The sequence below is a fragment of the Seriola aureovittata genome, chromosome 3, assembly GCF_021018895.1.
Source record: "Seriola aureovittata isolate HTS-2021-v1 ecotype China chromosome 3, ASM2101889v1, whole genome shotgun sequence".
Lineage (NCBI taxonomy): Eukaryota > Metazoa > Chordata > Actinopteri > Carangiformes > Carangidae > Seriola > Seriola aureovittata.
In genome coordinates, this window is record NC_079366.1 from 15,314,251 (window position 1) to 15,337,645 (window position 23,395).

At 41.2% G+C, this 23,395-nt stretch overlaps 2 protein-coding genes across 5 annotated transcripts; both read left to right on the forward strand.

Annotated features, from left to right (window-relative positions):
- The first annotated feature begins 2,075 nt into the window (after positions 1 to 2,075).
- On the forward strand, positions 2,076 to 6,520 carry s1pr5b (sphingosine-1-phosphate receptor 5b). Its single transcript, XM_056368379.1, has 2 exons — positions 2,076 to 2,175; positions 3,535 to 6,520. Exon 2 carries the CDS (start codon positions 3,794 to 3,796, stop codon positions 5,021 to 5,023), a length of 1,230 nt encoding a protein of 409 aa, XP_056224354.1. The 5' UTR covers positions 2,076 to 2,175; positions 3,535 to 3,793; the 3' UTR covers positions 5,024 to 6,520.
- Positions 6,521 to 8,573: 2,053 nt separating this feature from the next.
- On the forward strand, positions 8,574 to 22,907 carry keap1b (kelch-like ECH-associated protein 1b). 4 transcript variants are annotated; one of them, XM_056372461.1, is made up of 8 exons: positions 8,602 to 8,700; positions 9,245 to 9,288; positions 12,864 to 14,187; positions 14,854 to 15,099; positions 16,896 to 17,572; positions 18,681 to 18,886; positions 19,574 to 19,750; positions 20,418 to 22,907. In XM_056372461.1, exons 3-8 carry the CDS (start codon positions 13,882 to 13,884, stop codon positions 20,681 to 20,683), a joined length of 1,878 nt encoding a protein of 625 aa, XP_056228436.1. In that variant the 5' UTR covers positions 8,602 to 8,700; positions 9,245 to 9,288; positions 12,864 to 13,881; the 3' UTR covers positions 20,684 to 22,907. The 4 variants fall into 4 exon arrangements, with proteins under 4 accessions (XP_056228437.1, XP_056228436.1, XP_056228438.1 ...); XM_056372463.1 differs by lacking the exon at positions 8,602 to 8,700 and having other exon boundaries at positions 8,745 to 9,288; positions 12,864 to 13,465; positions 13,752 to 14,187; XM_056372462.1 differs by lacking the exon at positions 9,245 to 9,288 and having other exon boundaries at positions 8,574 to 8,700.
- Positions 22,908 to 23,395: the final 488 nt, after the last annotated feature.

Consider the following 23,395-nt stretch of genomic DNA (forward strand, 5'->3'; position numbering starts at 1 on the left):
CAGCTTTTCCTTCCTGTGCAGGGTAGTGTGAGTCCTGTCGGTCTGTTAGACTACTCATCCTCAGTGTCAGAGTCCCGTTGCTCTCCTAGGCTTTGATGTGCAGACTCTGCATTCACCCCGGCAGGATATTACTCTTAAATGATCTCCTGAAAGGCTTCGCCTCTTCCACACAGCGGAGCAGACAACAGGGAGTGTGGATGAAACATGCAACACACACACACACATACACACACACACACACACACACACACACAGACACACACAGACGTACATTCAAACAGAGATGCAGTAGAGAAGAGTTCACTTACCAACTTCATGTCCTGCACTGTGGCTACACAAACACACACACATACATGCAGATACAATACTGTACATACATACATTAAATAGCACTGCAGCCTTCTGGCTTCACAGTGATGCAAGTAGACCGTCCTTTGTCAAGGGAGAAGATGTTCTTATTTCAGCCAACAGCTCGGAGTGATCCCATTTCAATACAGAACCTTGACCACACTGCCCTTTTTCATGAATTGGCTCTTGGTATTGTGAGCAGTTGATCTGTTGACTCAATGTGTGTCAGTATGTCAATGGTCACACTTGACTTGAGTGACATTATCAGGGGCCTGAAAAGCCGGCACTTGACCCTGTCAGACACAAAACACAAATTTTGATGAGGAACATGTGAAGCAGAGAGAGAGAGACAGAGTAAAATGTAGAAGAGGTGGGATGACGGGAGGAGAAAAGAAAAAAAACAAAGACAGAAACAGACACAGACGTACACAAAGGAGCCACAGGATTCCTCAGCTGAACCAGGTAATCCCACAACAAACAGGTTTAGCTGAAGGAAGCCTCTGTTTGAATAGCCACACACTGTAGCGTAACGTATCAGAGGAGCAGCCGGATAGAGAGCAGGATTTCCAACTGCCAAATAAAACTGTGGGTACGGAAACTTGTTTGAAATACCTAAATACCAGAGTAATGGAAGCATATTAGAGCAAAAGCAAAGTCACAGCTGTTTCAGATGTGTTCAGAGGGACAGTGAGTTCATGTGTTCCTGCATGTACTACATTATCATGTGTGTACAGTATGAAGGACAGCATGTGCATCCTGCCAAGCACTGGCTTTGAAACATACAACAAACCAGTGAAAGTTTTATTTGAGGCTCACGCAGGATCCCTCTCACCTCTCCCCTGCTCTGTTTTTGTCCTGATAAAAACTTCTGCAGGCCATGCAGGGGAGGTTTGCATGTCACAGCATGCTACAGTCTCACTGGAAATTGGGATGTCATCATCACTACACAGACCATGTGAATCAGATTCACTTCACTTCCCCGGCTGCACAAGTAGGGGTTGTAGAATAGATAATCGTGGGAGCGATAAATCTAAATTATCAGGAACTCGAGAAATACAAAAGCTCAGTGTCCACATTTCGCTTGGCACAGGGAGTTTGGGGAGTTTATACTGAGCCCTTTCTTTTCAAAAACTGGTTCTTCCAGTAAAATGGCAGCAAAGTTTTCCAAACCTTTCATTTCTTTAAGGAGGTTGGAAACTAGTAGTATTTATTTAAAACACCTGAAAATTAATTCTCATGAATTTTGGGGAAAAAACTTGAGAAGGCCCAAGTCAAGTAAAGTTAACTGTTTTCTCCTGCTGTCATGATGTTATCATTGTACCAGGAAGAGGGAAGTCCAGGAAGAGAAGTCTTTGTGATCATATCAGGAAGATTCAGTTAATAGCACCTATTTGTGTGAGACTATAAGTTGACATAGTGTAGACTTTGAAATGTAACATCTCACACCTACAACTATTGTGCCTGTGTAATCACCACTGATTACACATCCTGAAGACATGATACAGATTTAAAAAACTTTTAGCATGCAGCCAGAAGAAATGCTTTTGCTGTACCTGTGTGCGCATGCACTCAAATGTCTGTGTTAATGTATGCAAGAGAGAGAGAGAGAGAGAGAGAGAGAGAGAGACAGAGAGAGAGAGAGAGAGAGGGGGAGAGACAGAGAGACAGACCAACCCCCTTTAACTGTTGCATGTTTCAACTAAGCTCTCACTTCACTCCCTCTGACTTGTCAGTTTGACTGTGAGTCACTTGGTGCTGGTGTTTGGATTCTCCTCACTGAAAAGCAGATGAAGCGCACAATAAGGGAAATGCCCAAACAATTTCAAGGTAATGTCTGATGCTGTATGTGATAGATGATGTTGTCATTGGCATTATTGGTTCCAGATCATTTTTCATGCAGTTGAATCTGTGTCATGTCTATATAGGACAGAATGTTTAGAGAAAAGTAATGATCACCTTCAGAGTTTTAAGGACATTTGGTGATTTGTATTTAAGCAAATCTGTTGCTTTATGAAACCATTTACACCTGTGAAAACGGCTGCTAAAACATTTGACTGAATTGTACTTGCAAATTCATCGTATTAGTTCTTCTTTGTTTTTGATGTAAGTCAATATGATATGTAAGTCAATATTCAATATATAAAGAAAAATCTAGTCATTATTCTCAGTTCAAATGCCGATGCTTGCAATTATAATATACTCTTCGCATTCTCTCTCTTCATGGATAAATTCACATTGAAACATCTATTCTCCATTCATATTTTCATCCAATCTGAACTCCTCACCACTCTGCACTCAGATGTTTGGGCCAACGCGGACAAGTTACATTAACTTCCTAAATTCTTGGCAACAGATCGAATAGGTTCAGGTCTCCAGACCATTTGTTAAATGTTAACATATGACTCAAGAAGCGAGAAAAACATTCCCTCACACGACAGAGACTCAGAGGAATGCAACCCTAATCGCCCCTGATTGTTTTCAACATTAAGCTAAAACAATTCAACCACAACCTTCAGTGCATTTATGAGTATAGTTTGCAAATGCCATAAACTTTGAACGCGCTGTTTCAGTTTTGAAGGTTTAAAGTGTATTTGCATGTGCGGGGCACTTCAAACACCCCTCATCTACACTGTGAAAGTGGAACGGTGATGCTGGAGGGAAAAGCAGCTGCATGTGTGCCAAATTAAGTGCACATGTTATGATGGTTCTTGTCTAACAACTTTACACTGACTGACATACACTTTAAACACAACTGGAAAGACTAAATGTTTGTTTGACATTACAATGATCCCTCTGTCCGTTTGGCCTTTAGTATCACATTCTGCTCTACAAACACAAACAGCAGTAATAACTCAGTCTCATCTGTTTTACAGGATGTCATAAGATCATGCCTGTGGTTTAGGTTTTATGCTCAAATGTCACAGGAATATTTGCAGTCAACCTGTCTGGCAACATTATACTTTACTGCATATGTCAGGGCAGGAGGAGTAATCACATCACCGGCATGCGCTTTGCTTTTCTGTGAGTTAATTCATGAATTTTGACTCATTTAGCTAAATGACTTTTATATCAGTGTAGTTTAGTCCTAAACTCTCTAAACATGTGTAAATGTTCATTTATTTATTGTAATTTAAGAGTGGGATGTTTTAATCTTTAAGGATCTGAATTTTTTATGCCTTTCTGCAGAGTCTGGACCCTCTAACCAGGACAAACAGAGCTCAAGAGCACCGTCTACTGGCAACAAGGAAAACATCTAGGGATTTTGGTGGATTACACTCCATCAGCTTCATGTAATCCCTCCTTTTATTGAAGGAGCTCAGGCTTTTTTTGTATCTTTTTGGTTCTTGGACTAATTCTTCACAGCTCCTACTGCCAAAAGCATGTCAACAAAAATGACTTTATAGCCACTGACTGCAGGCAGAATAGAAGAAAAGCAATATAAAGCATGGAGGCTTCAAGTTCTGCTCATGTGGGGACTTCGCCCTCTACACCCATATTCCCCACCTACCCTACTCCCTCCTCTCCTGGGTACTTGCATTTCTTCTGGGAGTACCAGGACAATTCTGTCATTGTGGAACATTACAACCACACTGGCAAGCTGCAGAAAGACCGCTACCGTGAGGGACTCAAACCTGAGGGCATTGCGTTCCTGGTGGTGTGTCTCCTCATTGTCCTGGAGAACGCTGTGGTTCTCATCGCCATTTGGAGGAACAAGAAGTTCCACCTGCCCATGTATTACTTGCTGGGTAATCTGACTCTGTCTGACCTGCTGGCTGGGATTACCTACATGGCCAACATTATCATGTCCGGACCTAATACTTTGAAACTGACGCCATTGCTGTGGTTCCTCAGGGAGGGAGGGGTCTTCATCACTCTGGCTGCCTCTATCATTAGCCTGCTGGCCATTGCAATTGAACGACATGTTACTATGGTGACAATGAGGCCATACCACGGGGCAAAGCGGGGACGGATGTTGGCACTGATTGGTGCAAGTTGGGCCCTGGCAGGCTTTTTGGGGGTCCTACCAATTCTGGGATGGAACTGCATCCACAGACTGGACCAATGTTCAACAGTGCTCCCTCTTTATGCCAAGAGCTACATCCTCTGCTGCGTCTCTGTGTTCAGTGCAGTGCTACTGGCCATCGTGGTCCTTTATGCCAGAGTTTTCCGCATTGTCCGCACCAACACACAGCGCCAGCGGCTGGGCCTGTCGGGCAGCATGCGAAAAGGCTTAGCGAGGAAGTCGCAGAAGTACATCGCCCTCCTCAAGACAGTCACCATTGTGCTGGGCGTCTTCATCGCCTGTTGGCTGCCCCTCTTCCTCCTACTCCTCCTGGACTTTTTCTGCCCAACCCTCAGCTGCCGCCTGCTCTACAAGGCAGATTACTTCCTGGGAGTAGCCATGGTTAACTCACTCCTCAACCCCATCATCTACACTCTCACCAGTAAAGACATGAGGAGAGCCATTCTGAGGTTGCTCTGTCGGCCGTGTCTGATGACCAGAGATGGCCAAGTAAAGAAGATCGGGATGCCGTTCCTGGAGTGCAGTTTCAGTAAGACTGAGGTGGCATCCCAGAAGTTAGAGGGGGGAGTGGAGACGACCGTTTCCTCTGGGAACGTTGTCACAACCCCATCTCCAATTAAAGCTCTTTACCCCAAACTCTTCAAGTCATAAGGACAGAGACTGAGGTTGAGTTCATAAATGTATGAATGGGTTTCCCACTAAACAAGAGGACATGCAGCACATGTCTAACTTCTATAGAGAGGAAGCAGTTCTGGTATACTCAAATATAAAGTATAGCCAGAAACAGATATTATGGAGGCACAAGAGAATCATGTTTAGACAAATGTCTTGCCCTGCCAAGTCAAAAGTGGTGCAGTAAAAGCCATAAAATCACATCCACGAACTTCACTGTGACATGATTACAGCACAAAAAGCCATGAGGATGCTATTCAAATGTGAACAAGCAAACAAACATTTTTTATGAGTATAATGCAAGTGATGACTCTCCTTAACTAATTTGCACTGAAATATCACAATGAACGGAGCAGCAGCCTTGGATTACATTTGTGTTGAAGCCAGGAAGGACGTTTTTTGTAAACCCAAAGACTTTCATGACTGAAAGAGTGTAAATTGTGTGACATTTTCACCAAAACCTGCTGGGTTAATGGTGAATGAGTGTGGCTGTTTTTCCCTCTTTTTGCAGTTTCTTATCAGAGTGCCTTAAATACATCACAGACACCATCATGTGCGAGATTTGATATGATAAAATCGTGCAGCACCCCTATATCTGTGTACGTGATGTAGGGAGCGTTACAGGGAGAGAGAAAGGCGACAGGAAAGAGAGAGGTAGCACTCACTCTTAACTGTTCATACAAAGACAACTCAGTGGAGAATGTTGTGGCAGAGTTGCAGGAGGGTGGGATGTTTTGAACTGACAGATGGTTAACCTATCTGATGCCAAGCGGACACTTGCTGTCGTTAGTGTTCTAGATTCTGAAATGTCAGACTGACATCTGCAGGAAAACCTCTACAGAAACTAAAACCATCAAAATGTCACCATATGATGTGATTAATTGACAGATGTAACAATGCTTTCTTTCTCTTGCAACCTGCCGATATACAGTAGTTAAACTCTGACTGAAACCAAATCAGCTGCAATCACCTGTAAGAAAAGGTCCGATACATGAGTTCATCAGAAATTTAAATTTCAACTCGCGAAAAAAAGTTGTAGATGCAATCAATCCTCATCATCCAGCTGCATCTGGAGTTTTAAGGACAAGAATGTGCCTGCACTTTTAAGCTAAATCACGTAAAACCAGAACAGATTCATCAAAGAGTAATTATTACAATTCTTCCCTTCACTGTTCATCGTGTTATCAGAAGATTTCTGGTTATAGTTTAAGGTACGGATTTTTTTCTTATTATGAAATGAGTTTGACATCAGCCTTTTTATACAGTTGCTTTTTAGTGTAGTCTTACAAGACCTTAATTGATGGAAAAGGCAGTGTGCTTTTTTTGTACTGTAATTCATGTAGTGAACCTTTTGTATTTCTGAAGACTTTTTATATCGCCTATATTGTAAATTATATCTATTTTGTGATGAGAAAGGGCTAGCAAACTTTATCTTTCTTTTCATAAAAGAAATAAAATGTTTTTGATTCCAAAGAGTTTTTGGTTTATTTTGATTGTCTGCGCACTGAAATGGTGCATTCATGAATGCATATCTGTGTGTATTTCTTTATGTGCGTCTGAGGTTGCGTGAATGAAAGAACAGCTCTTGAAGAATCACCACAGGAAGTCAACCCCCTTGTCTCACATCTGGTAATGGCATTGGCCTACATACAGTGTTCCTCTACAAGCGCTGCATGTCTGAGGACGGCTCAAGCGCCATACAATGCAGCTTTTATTCAGACATTGAACACTCCATATTTCTTTTTTCCTTTTTCTGTCAACCTGTGGGTACAATTGGCCATCGCTTCACTTTGACCTGCTGTCCACGCTTGTCATGGCTGAAATTGAGAATGTACATTTGCAGCTGGCTTTAATGTTAGTTCACAGGGAACTGTACCTTCTGTAGACAGGACAAACTCAACAGGCTGTTAATTCAACCGAAGGTTGTGTATTTCTCTGTATTACCCATGACTTAAAGAGACATTGTAGTCCCACTGTGGGGTGTAGTTCAAGAGAAATATTGTGTGGGTTTTATTTGGCATTTTAGCTCATACAATTATGAAACACTGCTTTAGGGTATGATTATTATAAATGCCACAAATGGAAAGACTAACAAATGTGAAATGACATCTTGTTATTTTGTAACCGCAAATCCTGGAGGTTTGGCACTGCTCTAAAACGTTATTAAGATTACAAACTCCTCTGACTCTAAACATAAGAACAGTTTTGCTTGGCAATCTTTAGCTTATGCAAATACTGCTATATATGAAGTAATCTATTTAGATACATTTTCACACCTCTCAGAGGAAGCTAGGCTGTGTGCAAAGGCACACATCCATTTCTTTCAAAGTCTAGTGGTACCAAACAGGCTGCCTGAAAAACGATATAGTTTTTTCACTTTAGATTTAATCTTCAGTGACCCACAGACATACTTACCTACAATAACTGGTACCACATGGCACTGGGACACCTTTGATATGATTTGTATGGGTGCAGATGTTCCTCCAGATGTTGGCTGCATCCACCATCACTGTGCGTGCTGACAGAGGTCAGCAAGTCAGGGAATCATTCCTGTCCTCCAGCTTCCTTCCTGCTGCTGAAATCATACAACAAACTGGACAAGTAGAAGTCATAAGTCATTTGTTATGCTCACCAAGGACAATCCCACACACAAGTTTGCATTACACATGTACAGATGCATGCTGCACTGCTCCTTGCTCCACACCTACCAGAGCTTTGGCTTGGGTAGTTACTTTATTAAATAGAGAAGATGGTATAGTATACAAAAGTACATCACAAAAATGACCTCAGAGCTGTATATGATTGCAGATTTTACCCCCCAGAGGCATGAGAGGCAGACAGACAGTATGACACTTGTCTAGGATTGTCTATGTGGTGTCCCAAGGCTAACCTCACCTAATTCCTCTGACTATAACTATACACAGAGTAAGGGCAGAGTCACTCTGGGGAATTATAAGTGAAGGATGATTCAAGGCCTGTCATATCATATCAAGGATTTATCATGACTGTCGATGCTTATCATCTATTTCATTTAGCCTTAGGGAGTAGACATGTAATCACAGCTTGAGTTATTTGATGTAATCAACTGTGAATCCTGGCAATAGGGGCATCAAAGCTGAAATATTTTGTACTATACAATTACTGGCAGTTCATTTCCAAATGATTAAAACTCAATAGCAAGTTCACTCTTTCCATGGCCAATGTCAAACCACATGGACCAGAAAAAAAATCAAATTCATAAGATATGATCTGGTTCTGCTCCAAAATGTAATTAGTTATTCTCTGGCCCATGCCCCATCTCTCCACCAAGTTTGGTGCAAATCGGTTCAGTACGTTATCCTGCTGATAAATACACAGACACGTGTGAAAACGTAACCTCCTCGACACAGGGAACAAGTTTTTTGAGCTAGTCACTCAAAGTGGATCTTTAGACCTGCAGTGTCACTGTTAGGCTTTGGTGCCACCTTGTGGCTATTAAGCAGAATAGAGGCTATAATTTGTCGTATTGACCTGAATTACGTATTTTGCAAGAAGGGAAAAAACTTGCTGGTCTGTCAGCACCTGACCGGAGCAAGCAGATTGCTCGGGAGCTGCTTTGTACTGAAGGAGCCATTCACAAACATGGATGTTTAGGGGAAGGAAGATTAACAAGCAAGGTGAGCAGCACAAATGAGGAAGCAATTTGAGTTATAGGGTTATTAGAGGGCATTTGAGCGCCATTATGTTTTTCACATCACATCATTCAACAATAGCTTTTTTTGTAATTTCCTATTGACATTTCAAAATTTGTTCACATTGCTTTAAAGCGATGTAACTGAATTTGTCCTTGTGTAGTTTAAGATGAACCTTTACTTAACATGACGGCATATCCCCTTCGACGTGTTACAAAGTGTACCAGTCACAATCTACACGTTTATCACGTCGGTGGTATTTATTTAATTTGTCGCAGATTTGATTGATGTTAAAGCTACAGTTTATGGCACTCTGCCAACTATCGGCCTTGTTTTTCCTTCACTCTGAGAGCTCCTTCTCAATAAGAGCCCCCTCCCTCGGGACGTATGTCACTGCCATTACTCTTCAACGGAGGCGGGTCCAGCGCCGTGGAGGCGGACTCTTATTGTGAAAGCGAGAAGAGGCCGGTACAATGCTTAGTCACGGTGAGTTACAGCTTTCCCCCCCTCCTTCCTATGTGGCGCACAGCTCGACAGTCGGCAGACCGCGATGGAGGATTTGAAGTAGACTACGTGAGTTTCTTTAATTACACATTTAAGCAGCCAGCAATTGTCAATACAAGCTGTATTGTGTGGAGATTTCAAAGCGAGGGGGCTGCTGGCAGTAGGGAAATGTTTGGAGATCGCTTTGTTAGCATTTTTGAGCTCGGGTCGGATCACAGCCGTTACGCTGCTGTCTATTATTAGGAGCCTATTTCGCTGTCAGCTCTATTTCCGAAACATTTAACTTGTTATTTGTGGTGTCTCCGGTGCTTTGTCATGAACACATTGAGTTCACGTTTGTCGCAGACCAAACAGAGGATTTAGTCAAGCGTGCTTCACCTGTGTTACCCTTATTTTCGGTGCATGCCAGCGCTCTGGTTTATTTTTGATCAAAACAAGCTCAGAAATGATCAGTGTATATAACTAGTGACTGGACCGGGGGGCTTTGTGTGAAAGCTCTTCACGTTAGCTAGATGCCGCGGAAATCTAATTCCACCTGGGTTTATGTAAGGACTGGCTTCCCTTCTGGGTCATGTTTTGGTACATCCAGTTCCACTGTTTGCTCGGTGAAGAGTTCAGGATGAGTCACCGAGGAAAGCTCTTTGCCAAAATGTCCATGAAACATGTTAAACACGGTTTGTTTTACTCTTGGCTCGTCCTCGTTTTTTTTTGCTTTGCAGCCTTAAAAATTGCGTACACTGCTGTGTAATGTCTCCTGTGAGCTGCAACTCTTATTAACTTTAAAGTTTTAGTCACTCCAGTTATTGTGCAATCCCTGCTGAATGGCATCCAAGGATTGCAGGCCTGAACGGTGGTTCCCAAACTGAGGTGCGGGGTTTATCAGGGGTCTTTGGAGGTGTTACAGAGAGTCCTCAAGTACTGAGGAACAGTCACTGTGAGAGTGTATGAGGTTGTGTCATAGGTTTCACTGTTCTCACTGATGTTTCCAATTTATTTATATATATATATATAGACGTCCAGTCTAGATGTGTTTAATGTAGTGCTGCAAATAAGAATTATTTTCATTATTGATTAATCTGTTGATTATTTCCAAGAGTAAGTGACTAATCATTTGTAGAACTGAAACAATTAGTCAATTAATCAATTAGCAAACATTCAGACAGTTAATCAGCAACTTTACTGAATAATCGTTTAAGTCATGTTTCAAGAAAATATTTGAGTTTGTGTGGATTTGCTATTTTTCTTTATTGTGTATCATTCTTGTCTTCTGTCTTCTGTAACAGCACTGTAATCTAAACTTCAGCACTGTAGGATTTTAGGGAATTGTGATGGCCATTTTTATTCCGATTTAATAGAGGAAGTACTCTGCAGATAAATTGATAATGGAAGTGATTGTTAGATACAGCTGTAAATGTTTATGAAGTAGCAGCAGTCACCATTTCCTGGAGCCCAATGTGATCTACCAAAACCAAAAGAAAGACACATTGCTATCATATCAGACACACAAAATGAACAATGAGTTGTTCATCAAAGTAGACAAATTATCTGTTAATCAATAAATCAGTTTATCATTTCAACTGTAATGGAGCTGACAACAAATATCTTCCTACCAATATCTTTGGTTTGGACCAAACTACCTGTTTGTTTAGCTGTATACTACTAACCCTGTATGGATGTGATATGACTGCTGTCATTGTATGGCATGCCTCAGGTTAAACCCTTTGTAAAACATGAACAGATACATGAATGCCATGGAATCTGTCTTTTATAATCTAATTTGACTGTCAGTCAAGAAAAATAAATAAATCCAGGAATAAATAATAACTTACACTAGTTATCCTTACACTTGTGCCAGCCCTCGAAATTAAAGCCTTGCATACAGCTAACATTACACTATTTACCAGAAATCATTTCTTCTTCGACACTTTAAAACAGTAGCTTACAAAGGAAGTAGCACTGCGCAGCTACTGTTTTAGAGAGGCGAATAATTGATTTCTTGGAACTGCTGTTTTATCCAAGTGTCAAAGTATAAAGTTTATTAATAAATTACATGGTATCAGATCGGTGCATAAACTTGCATGCTTGTTCATACTCGGTATTGGAGGTAGTATCAGAAGCATTTGTGATGTTGGTATCGGTACCGGAATAACTGCAGAGCTATGCTGCAGGTACCAACTTAGACTGTGCGAGCCTGTTTGTCAGCAAGCAGTTTCTGACTGCCTCCGAGAGCAAGCGAGTTGAGCAATATGTTCTGCTGTGAAACTATTTTACCCAGAAACCTGGAGGGAGATGAGCACAGCAGTAAATGGGAATCATGGCGTGTTTCATATTACAGCAGGCTTAACTGCTGGCTGGCTGACTGCGTTCAGGGAGCTACTCGATGGCCACTGACGTGCCACCATCTTTGGATAAGATAAAAATGCCTAGACATAACAAATATTTTGTTTCCTCATCCTTACTGATTAAGGAATAACTCGGTAACCTACTGGGAGATTGGAAAGCAACAAGGCCATACATTCTCGCCTGAGCACTGCGTCGTCTTATCACCACTTCAGGTTAACGGTTACTGTGTGCACAACTTATGGGTGCTTTGTTATGTAACTCTGAAGTGACATTGTTGCTGAGTAACTCTGACTCTTCTCCATAAGACATTAGACAATTTGAGCCTGTTATTGTAACAGGCCGTTCATTTCTGAAAAGAAGAAGTTGGACTGACAGGAAAGAGAGGTGTTCACTTTGTAGCATCCGTCCAGGTTATTTTGATGGTGTGCAACAGTGTGAATGTTCTTCTGCTTCTGAGCCCACATATTCCCAGTAGAAGTATTTATTTCAAAACTTGTCTGCATAGCTATCTCTCGCTGCTCCTGATTTCTCCAAGTGAAAGTGGCACTTGATGCAGATTGAAAGATGATGTTTGTTGGTTAAATTGTTGGAAGCTTCTGTTGATACGTTTGCATGTGTCTGTTGTTAGTGAGAATTGGGGGATGTTGTGCAAACCGTTCCCTCTGCTCCAGCCCCCCAGCTGGATTGGTCACAGGACAGAGTATAACCACTCAGTCATGCTGGCCAGCTAAATTAAAGTCTAATTTGAGTCACCCCTTTGAGTCCTTTTTAAAATGGGCATTACTTCCTCACTATTCTCTATACATTCAATTTATGCCATATTTTTCAATTTTTTTTGCTGATATTCTAAGGGTCTTCTGGGTTTAGTTTAGCAACAGTTTTTCAAACTTCTTTTCATATGTTGAGAGGTTCAATCATCTTCTTACCAGAAACACCTAACAATCAAAGGTGAAAATAATCGATTTTTTAGCTGTCATCATGACTAGAAAATGGCATAAGCATCATGACAAGGAGGAAACCTTGACCCCAGTGAACTGCACCAGGAAGAATAGACCATGGGTGTGACAGGCATGACGTAAGGTAGAACACAGTGGTTAAACTTGTGTTGTGTAAGTTGATGGAGAGAGACTGCTGAGCCACTTCCTACACGAGACAATGTATTTGTCAGCATTTAGTAGATATATACACAGATTTAAACAGTGACAGGGTTTATAAACTGTATGTTTCCGTGCCTTATTAAAGTGTATAATCAACGAATATACATAAAAACTCACTGTCTCTTTCTCCCTCTTCCCCCCCAGTTGTCAGCTGAGCCAACAGCTTCCTAGTAAACACAGCAGTGCAAACAAATTCCTTAGCTGGGAAACCTCAAGGAAGACGTCTCCGGAGAAAGCCACTGAACACCCCTCTCATTCCCAAGGGCTCCAAGTTACCCTTATGACACTTTTGGCACTCAAGCTTCTTTTTTTCCTTTCAGTCGACAACGCTTCCGCTGCCTCATCTACAGTTTCTGACTTTGCAGCTCTCAGCAGAAGCGAAGCACTCTGAAGGCAGATTTAATTATTACCTCTCTAAAATGAAGCTATAAATCAGATTTTTTTTTTTCCTTTTCCTCTCTAGAGAAATCAATATGCAGGACAGACCTGCCCCGGATTTCACAAACGTTAATCTTCAAATCTGTTTATTTTTTATCAGATGAATTGCTCAATTGAACACATTTGAGCACTTTAAATAAATTTGGTGACAAAAACCTTAAAAAAAAAAGACAATTCCCTAGAGAAGAGACACGTATTGTAATAGACCGTTTTTATTGTCAGGATTGATTGACAAGTTTCTGTCGACATCACCAAGAGTGGAAGGAAAAACAATTCTGTTGTCAACACAAACAGTTGAGCTGAAAGAGGTTTGTTTCAGTATTTTTACTTGTTAAGTTCTTACTGTCCCTGAAATATTCCATGCCTATTATTCTCTAACTCGACTCTGCTCTCGGCTCGACTCCTGAACTCAAAGACATTTTGATTATGTTGGAACCACGACATGTTACAGCACACCCAGCCATGAGTAGCAGCTCGCATTGTAGTCTCTAATAATGCCGTAATGAGCAGTATGGCTGGACTCAAGCACTGAACAGAGCAAGGAAATCCTCATGTCCACATAAATCCGATTTAAACGTGAACTCTTCCACACAGACAAAAACCAGGCGTACCCAGGAGAGACTTTATTTTATTTTACCCATGCCTGCATGTGGTGCAAGGATGCTCCATAACAGTGTCTGCTGTTCTTGAGAAAGAGACTAAGGAGGAGGAGAAAGGGTAGGAAATGACAGAGTGCCTGACAGAATGCAAAGCGCTGGTGACTCCGTCCACGCGCAACGGCCACCGCGTCTTCAGCTACACGCTAGAGAGCCACACAGCAGCTGCCTTCGCCATCATGAACGAGCTGCGTCTGGAGCGCCAGCTGTGCGACGTCACACTCCGCGTGCGCTACAAAGACCTGGAGGCGGTAGACTTCGTGGCTCACAAGGTGGTGCTGGCCTCCTCATCCCCGGTCTTCAGGGCCATGTTCACCAATGGGCTGAAGGAGTGCGGTATGGAGTTAGTGCCTATCGAGGGGATTCACCCCAGGGTGAGTCAGATGTCTTATTCTTATTTGATGCTTTATTCGAATCATCTCCACACTCGCTACCATTAAGGATGATTCAGGGTCTCATCAAAGAAGAAGTGATTGGACTTATGGCTGTCATAAAGGTGTTTTTATTGGCACATTTTCCACTATACTGTCACAACTACAAAATGCTAATAAAACCACTTTTTTATTCTTCTAGTATAAGCCAGTGGTTAAATTAAAGGTTTCAGCCTCTTGCCATGGTAATATCATTCTTACAACAAGGAGTTTCAGTTGTAAATGTTCTTCTAATTAAATTAAAAAAACAAAACGTTTGAATCATCAGTGGTTTTCTGTGTGATTGAGACAAGTTGCACTTCTGATCTTACTGCAGTGAAAAGTACAGTGGGACTTGGCAGAGTGCACTTAGTTTGACCTCTCTTACTTACCCTGGAGGTTTACTAAGCTCACATAGATACACACATGGACACAGTATCTACCACTTGTTAGCTTATGAGATGCCAATCTGTCTGTACTTTCCAGGGAGAAATGAATAGGCAGTTAAATAGAGCGTTATTCCCCCTCCTTTTCTCTCCCAGTAACTTTCTCTTCTATCCTCACCCCGTTTCTTCTCCCTGTACTCTGTCGTCACCTTCCCCCAATCCTTTGTCCTCTTCACCCATTCAGGTTATGGACAGGCTGATAGAGTTTGCCTACACAGCCAGCATCTCTGTGGGCGAGAAGTGTGTGATCCACGTGATGAATGGCGCTGTCATGTACCAGATAGACAGCGTGGTGAAGGCCTGTTGCGACTTCTTGGTCCAGCAGCTCGACCCGAGCAACGCCATTGGCATCGCCAGCTTTGCTGAGCAGATTGGTTGCACAGAGCTCCACCAGAAGGCCCGAGAGTACATCTACATGAATTTCAGCCAGGTGAGTATCAGACAGTTATTTCTAAAAAGCTCCTCTGTTTTGTCTGTAATCATTTTTGTAAGTTTGTTTTTTGCCTTCTTTTGATATTTGACAGTGTAGAAACAGACAGGAAATGTGAGGAGAGAGAAAAAAAGGAGTTTGACGTGCAACAAAGGTACCCAACTGAGAAACATTGTACTTGCGGTATTCATCTTAACCATTACACTACCAAACTTTGCATTGAAAGGACTGGAGTCACAAGATTCAGATGAAGCTTGGCAAGCTGCCTGTTGTTATGAACAGACATGGTATCAGTCAGGCTGTGCCAGGTGCACATGAAAGTAAGAGCTGCTCTGTCTAGCAGTGTAATTGCTTCTTAACAGCAAATGAGTTGTCTGAATTTTTTGGCATCATTTAGTGATCGTTCCCTACCGTCATAGATCAGCTTTGGTTGCATATTTTTTCTGGTCAGTCAGGAAAAAACACTGTGGTTTGACTAAATCTGAGGGCAATGACATGCTCATTTAAAAAGTCATAGCAGCAGCTTAAGTCGTATCTAAAAGTCATATAAAATAATCAATCATATTTAACTACTACAACAGTGATGCATTATAAATGTACCTTCACAGCTCATAACTGAAAAAGGAAACTGAGTTTCACTATTTATAGTAGGCTACTATTTGTACCAGGGGACTTGTGTGTAAAGTAAAGGCTGTTTCACTTGTTCCACTGCGGTTTTTTGCTGGCTGGCTTTTTTTTCTCTTCAGACCTGCTTACATTGATCATCAGGAATGCAAGCTGTGAGTCACGAAGAGTGGTGTGTGTGTGTGTGTGGGTGGGTTTACATGTGGTTGGAGCATACCTGACTCCAAAAGAAGACGGTACAATGCAGTGCAAAAAAGAAACAAAAACTTAATATTGATTCCTGATACGTTGATAAGGACAGACAGGGCAGCAGCTGGTTAGACAGGGCACTGAATCAAATATGCGTTGCATAATATCTCTCATTGGGTTAGTCTCATGTCTTTTGATATAAAGAAATTAGGTAAACCCGGATGACAACAGCTTTTTTGGAAAACTATTTTGTCTTTCTTGATGCGTACATGCCCCTCCAAAGATTTGGATTTCCTGGATATTTAGTTGGTGTGCCAGTCTAAATAAGTCTTATGTTTTTCCTCTATTATCTCCCAGATAATCTTGACATTTGACCAGTGTCACAGAATGTTTTGAATTATTTTTGGCAGTAGTTGGATTTGTTTAAACAGTTTTCTGTCTGTTTTACAGTCAGCTGTGTTAAACATAATACAACTGTTTTCCTGACATTGAAATAATTATTCTATTAATCTATTAATTGATAGATAGAACATTAAAATAACACAAGAAAACCACCACAATTTTCTGGTACCAGCTACTATGCGGATTTGCTGCTTTTCTTTGTCATATGTGATAGTGAAGCTGAATATCTTTTGGTTTTGGACTGGACAGACAAAACAAACTATCCGGAGATGTGATCTTGGTCTTAAGGAGATGGTGATGGGCATTTGTATCTAATTGCTGTTTTTTTACAGTCCAAACAATCAACCAGTCAGTTGAGAAAATTATGTTCAGATTAAGTGATAATAAAAATAATCTTAAATTGTGAATCTGAATCTTAGTCTCCTTTCCTCAACATAGTTTTTTAAATTCCTCTTTTTTATTACCTAATACCAAATATTTTCACGACTAATAAAAGTTTTTCTATGTTTAATTGATCAGAGCTCAGCTTGTTGGTTGTAAGAACACTGATTAAAAGTTTTTGTCCCTACTCCTGCTTCCAGGTGGCGACCCAGGAGGAGTTCTTCAACTTGTCTCACTGTCAGCTGGTCACCCTCATCAGCCGGGATGAGCTCAATGTACGCTGCGAGTCCGAAGTCTTCCAGGCATGTGTGGCCTGGGTGCGCTACGACCGGGAGAACCGGCGACCGTACGTCCAGGCCTTACTCCAGGCTGTCCGCTGCCATTCCCTCACCCCCAACTTCCTGCAGGCCCAGCTCCAGTCTCTGGACTGGGATCCCCAGTGTAAAGACTACCTGGCCCAGATCTTCCAGGACCTCACCCTCCATAAACCCACCAAAGTCATTTCTTGCCGAACTCCCAAGGTGCCGCAGCTCATCTACACAGCAGGGGGTTATTTCCGTCAGTCTCTGAGCTACCTGGAGGCCTATAATCCCTGTACAGGAGGCTGGCTAAGGCTTGCTGACCTGCAGGTACCCCGCAGTGGCCTGGCAGCCTGTGTGATCAGTGGGCTTTTCTACGCTGTTGGTGGAAGAAACAACGCACCTGATGGCAACATGGACTCGAATGCATTGGACTGCTACAATCCTATGAACAACTGCTGGGTGCCATGTGCGCCGATGAGCGTGCCTAGGAACCGAATCGGAGTTGGTGTCATCGATGGCATGATATATGCAGTTGGTGGATCACATGGGTGCATTCATCATAATAGTGTTGAAAGGTGAGTGAGTCGGACATTTAAAGAGTATGGCTTACATTATTTTATATATTATATATATTATATATATTATTATCTTCATTTTTTCCCCTGAACAGACCAAAGCCAATGATGTAGTGTCAGTGTTACCTGTATTGCCACAGCCTGGTTCATTGTTTATAATGATAAATTATCTTTTAATTAGCAACAGCTATATCTGCTTTTAGTGTGCTGCAAGTGTGCTTTCATTTTTGCCAGGTTGTTTTTAAAGGCTGTTGATTTAAAATGAATGTCAATATAACTGTTTCTGTGGTTTACCTTATTGTATTGATCCAATAATAAACAGTAGGATATACTGTATGACTTACAGCACAGGCCAATGCTCCGATCAGGTAACTTCCTTGAAAATAATTGGTTTTGTTCCACTTCCTTTTAATCTATTTTAATTCCCAAAAGCTTCAATGAGGAAGTTTTAATCTACTGGAAAACATTTTGTGTTTCAGACCAAACGGTAATTGATGCCATGGCAAAAAATAGAAGTGGCTGGACAATTAACCTGGACAATGAGCGGGCAACATCTATTCTAATGAAGAATAAGAGGCTGGGTGTTGTTTAGCACCCAGCCTATCAACATGTTCCACCAACATGCATCTAACAATTTTTCCCTACTGTGTTGGCATGACTCAAATCCAGACCTGTGACACGAGCCTTAACCAGTCAGCTTGTCTATGAAACAGTGAATTATGTAAATGATCTTAATTCATGGTTGAAAATTTACCCAGACTGTGGCTTTAGTCTTGAGATGACACAGACAGAGAGCAGTGACAAATAGCAAATATTAACCAGGCAGCCCACAATGACTGAAAAAGGAATGTGCCCTACCTGTCTGAATGCCTATGGACTGACTCATTGCAGTAGAATCACGCACATACAAATGAATCTGTGCTGCACAGTTTAGTAGTACCTACCTTCCATCCAATAAAACAAGAGAGCTTTGACTTTGAGTGAAACCCTGAGTGAACACTTTCGTCATTGATGCAGCATTGACTAATTCTACTGCTTGGTTGAGAAAAACAGGGAAAACCCTGAAGAAAACTTCATTCAACTGATTTATGTTGGTTCTTCTGTGCAGGTATGACCCAGAAAGGGACCAGTGGCAGCTGGTAGCCCCTATGTTGACACGGCGTATCGGTGTGGGTGTGGCCGTCATCAACCGCCTGCTTTACGCTGTGGGGGGGTTTGACGGGGCCAACCGGCTCAGCTCCTGTGAATGCTACAACCCGGAGAGGGACGAGTGGAAAACCATGGCCCCCATGAACACTGTCCGCTCTGGAGCTGGTAAGTAAGAAATACTCTAAATGAAAAACTTGTCTCCACAATACAGTCTGCTTGGAAGGTTCACAAATGGCTGTGCAAGGTTTCATACGTGGTTTTGAAAGGTATTTGTAAGGTCTGCTTCATCAGGCTCTCTGATTCGTGTTAAGGAGAACAAAAGGGGGATTTAAACCAGACAGGAAGGAGGTCCTGGTGGCCAGTTAATAAAGACAAATGAAGCATAACCATAATGCTACTGGTTTGATTCCCGTAGGAACCTTTGCTGCCTGTGTTATACCACAGGAAATGTCCACTAAAGGCACAAATGCCCAGATCTTACTATGACCACTCAATATGAAGCTCAGAAGCTTTTGTGTGTAGTTTGTACACAGGTGTAGCGGTAGCAGAGGAGGAATGAGTTGGGTATATTCTCACGTATCCTTAATCACATGCATGAACTGGTGTTACGATATTTAGATATCTAATTGAGAACTTATTTTTGACAGAGTGAGTAATGTGGAAATACTTTTATCTGTATTTTTTTGACCATAATGTCAGTCAAAGCAAAGATGCTGGTACATTAGAAGGGTTCATCTTTTACTATACAATCATGTATCGTGTAGGAGTTTTACAAATTCTAGCATATGCTTGAAGGTTTTTCTACTGTTTGCTCATGTCTACATAAACTAATCTTGACCTGTATTTCTTTAGGTGTGTGTTCACTGGGGAATCACATCTTCGTGATGGGCGGCTACGATGGCACCAACCAGCTGAACACAGTGGAGCGCTATGATGTGGAAACTGATACATGGAGCTTTGCTGCCTCCATGAGGCACCGGCGCAGTGCTCTGGGAGTCACTGCGTTACATGGACGCATCTATGTATTGGGTGAGTAGTAATGTAACCAGAAACTGCCTACTGAGAGTCAAAGCACCAAACTATAGTAAAAATAAATAAATACATAGGTACTGTAGGGCCACTGACTCATTTCCTGTTTGCTGCAGGCACATTTTAGTCTTATAACTTGACCACATGTGTTTTGGACATTGGGGTAATGGCCAACTAACTATTGTCAATCCAACTAACACCATATGTTTAATAAGAATATGTATTTATCTATTTTAGTTTTTGAGTGTTAATGTTGTGTCAACAAGTTGGCTTATTTATTCATTGAAGAAAGTCTTTTTTTTCTTTCTTTTTTTTTTTCCTACCCCTGCACCAGCGACAGCCATGGCCAGAGGCACTGTGTTTTAATAATGGCACACTGACTATGTGGAGGTGTGTTTGTGTTAGCACACTGTGTGTGTAGCGGCCTTGGTTGTTTTTTGTTTTTTGCTGTGGGATTGAATTTGGTGTTGAGAATCATTGAATTTCATTAGTATCTGTACTGACTTGTGAAATTCTGGTATCGTGTCATCCCTACACATAACGCCATCACTATTAACGCTATTGTTCACACCTGTGGTTGGCAAGTCAAAGTGAGGAAGCTCTGAGCATAAACCTCTGTTGAGCAAAACTAAAGTCACCAAACAAAATGTCAATGTTATGTTTACAGGAGGTTACGATGGCAACACTTTCCTGGACAGCGTGGAGTGTTACGACCCAGAGACGGACACCTGGTCGGAGGTGACACACATGACGTCAGGGCGGAGCGGCGTGGGAGTGGCCGTTACCATGGAGCCCTGCCAGAAAGAACTGCCTACCTGTCAAAAGTCTGAGAGGGAGAGTGGTGCAGCATCCCCGGCCTATCAGTCAGCCAACTCCGGTTTTTGCTCTCACCACAATCAGAGGCACAGCGGGCCTTTCAGCAAAGGCCCCTGAAGCTCCTCACTAGACCCTGTCACAAATGCACATATACAAATGAGCACCCCAAAACTCAACTCTGTCTTCCCAAATCAAAATAAGGACCCTCACAACCGATTAGAGACAGAAGTGAGCTGAAAACCCACATGCTGCCTCACTGGTTCTAGATATTACACTTGATGTGAATTAAAAAGAAACAAAACCAACACAAAATGAGTAACACTTTATTTTAAAAGTGCAGTGTTGATACTCTTCTATAAGGTGACAAAAAAGACCAGTTTCCAAGAGCAGAAATTTGATTAATTTGTTTGTGGTGAATTGTGTTTCGCCAAATCCGACATGGACCTCAGTCCATCCGTGTTCACATCTGGCATTAGAAGTCTTCAGTCGGACCATCATCTCCCAGGGTTGAGCCATGGGAGGAAAGGGCTGCATTCATGGGCTCATAGTCATCAGGGGAAAAGTTGGAAAAGTTAAATCTGAGGGGAGGGGAAAAAAATCAAATGATCCCATTATGTAAAAAACAATACAAAAAAGTAGCATTTGTCACTCAGTTTGGGCAGTAGAGTTCAAAGTGCCATTACAATTCCTGTGGGCATTACTGTCATCAGTATATTGTCTCTAGGTGCTTGTGTTGGAAAGGCACAGACAGACTCACTGTGTGTTGTATAGAAATTGTAGAAGTTAACCCAGACAGCCACAAGATGAAGCTTATATACAAGACAATTGGCCTCATGCAAGAACATTTTAATATTTTTGTCCTAAACCTCTCCTACTTTTTCTCTGTGAGGCTTATTCATATGTGTTCCAAGTCAGATACAGCAAGCTCTCTTCACTGCACAAACTTGTTGTAAACTTCTCATTTCAACCTGACTTATGCCACCTCTTAATGAGGAGGTGTACATTTGTAAGGTTTGATCATTACATAATCAGTGCACCAAAGTCAGTATATAAGACTACTTATTCTGCTTAATCCAATTTGTTTACTGCAAAATGTGGCAGTAAAATCTTAAATCACCCTTAAAGTACTAATAAGTTACTTGTATATGCTACTTAAGAACGAATCTAGTGGTTCTTGCATGAGGCCCAAAGTCTCAAATTCAAGTTTTGGCACAGGAAAAGCAGGACCTTACAGTAACTGCATAGTAACTAATGTGTCCTTTCACTAATAGCCACTGGTAGGTTTAAAAAATTTGAAATTTTTTGGAAATGGGTGTTGAGACATGTCTGGTGTAGTTGGTATATGGAGTGCCAAGAGGATGGAGAAATGTGTTTTGACTGTTTAGAGGAAACAGAATACTGTAGCATTTAAAAACTTAGATTCAAACATCTCACTGAATGTGTTTTATAAAAACACTAATCACTGACACAATTGAGAACCTCTACCTGCAGTTGACTCTTTGGTTTTCACATCCACCAGACCTCAGAAACAGAAGTGACCATGTTTGTGCATTAGTGTTCAAATATTGTATGCTAATGACAAAAATTTGCTTAAAGAAGTGTATTTGTAACAGCAATTTAAGCTACAAAGGTTTTTAAGTGATGTTTTGTACATTGATATTCTAAGAAGTCTTGTACAGAATTTCAGAGCTCACTTTTTTATTTATTTGTTCAGATCCTTTTGGTTTTCTTGTTCCTCTAAACTGACATCAGCTTTGTATTGAATTGGACCCTGGTGTTGTGTTTTTGAATAACTCGCATGCATTGTAACTGAGTAGGAATGCCTGTTAATGCTAATTTTGGATGTTTGTAAAAAAAAAAAAAAAAAAAAAAAAAAAAAAAGCTTCACTTCGAAAGGGACTTTTTTTCCTGTCCGTCAGTAGTTGGAATGGAAATTAGAATATTTAAGGTCTGCTTTGTACATTTTTTTTTTTTTTTTTTTTTCCAAGCAAAAAAAAAAAACCGCCCTGTACAATAATACATTGTAAAGTAAAATATATGTTTATTGTACTACTGTAGTCATGTAATGATTTGTTAGTTTTGATCTGTAGACTTGTTATTTACATATAGCCCCTAACCACATGAATATTTGTTTTAATGTGAAGGATTGATCTGTTGTGGTCCTGGCATTTGGATCATGAAATGAAGTTGTTGCAAGTTTACAAAAAAGCAATGGCCACTGGAGGGAGCTGAAGTTCTTTTATACTGATCAAACTGTACCTGTTCACTGTATTGGATATTATCATCATATGTAACATAAACAAGTCACCTGCACCAATTTAAGTTTCACCATAGATACCGATCAGCTGAGTCACATTTTTCTTTGGTTTTTACTTTGCTTGTACTTGTGCCATTAATCGACCACCCAAGATGGCTGCTGACACATCTCATTTCCTTACTGAACCTGGCAGGTGGATGAGATAGGCCATTATTATATTATCCAAGAGGAAAACTTCCCTGCTTATGTGGGCTTACAAAAGTATCAAGATCTAATCCTGCCAAACTGAGAGAGGCTACTGCAGCCCTCAACAAAGCAAAACTGCTTGAGCTGCAGTAACATCTTATTCGATAAAAAAAAAAAAGATTGTCATCCTTTTAATGCATTTGAGATAGATGCTTTATATTGCATTACACAAGTCAAGTACTGTTAGAAGTCTACATCCATAAATTTACCAGGCAACACCCATATGATTCAACAATAGAAGTGATACATTATGATACATTAAAAAGTACTTATTACACAATCTCCTATTTTTTTATGTTTGTGTTAAGTGTTCTTTTTTTTTTTGC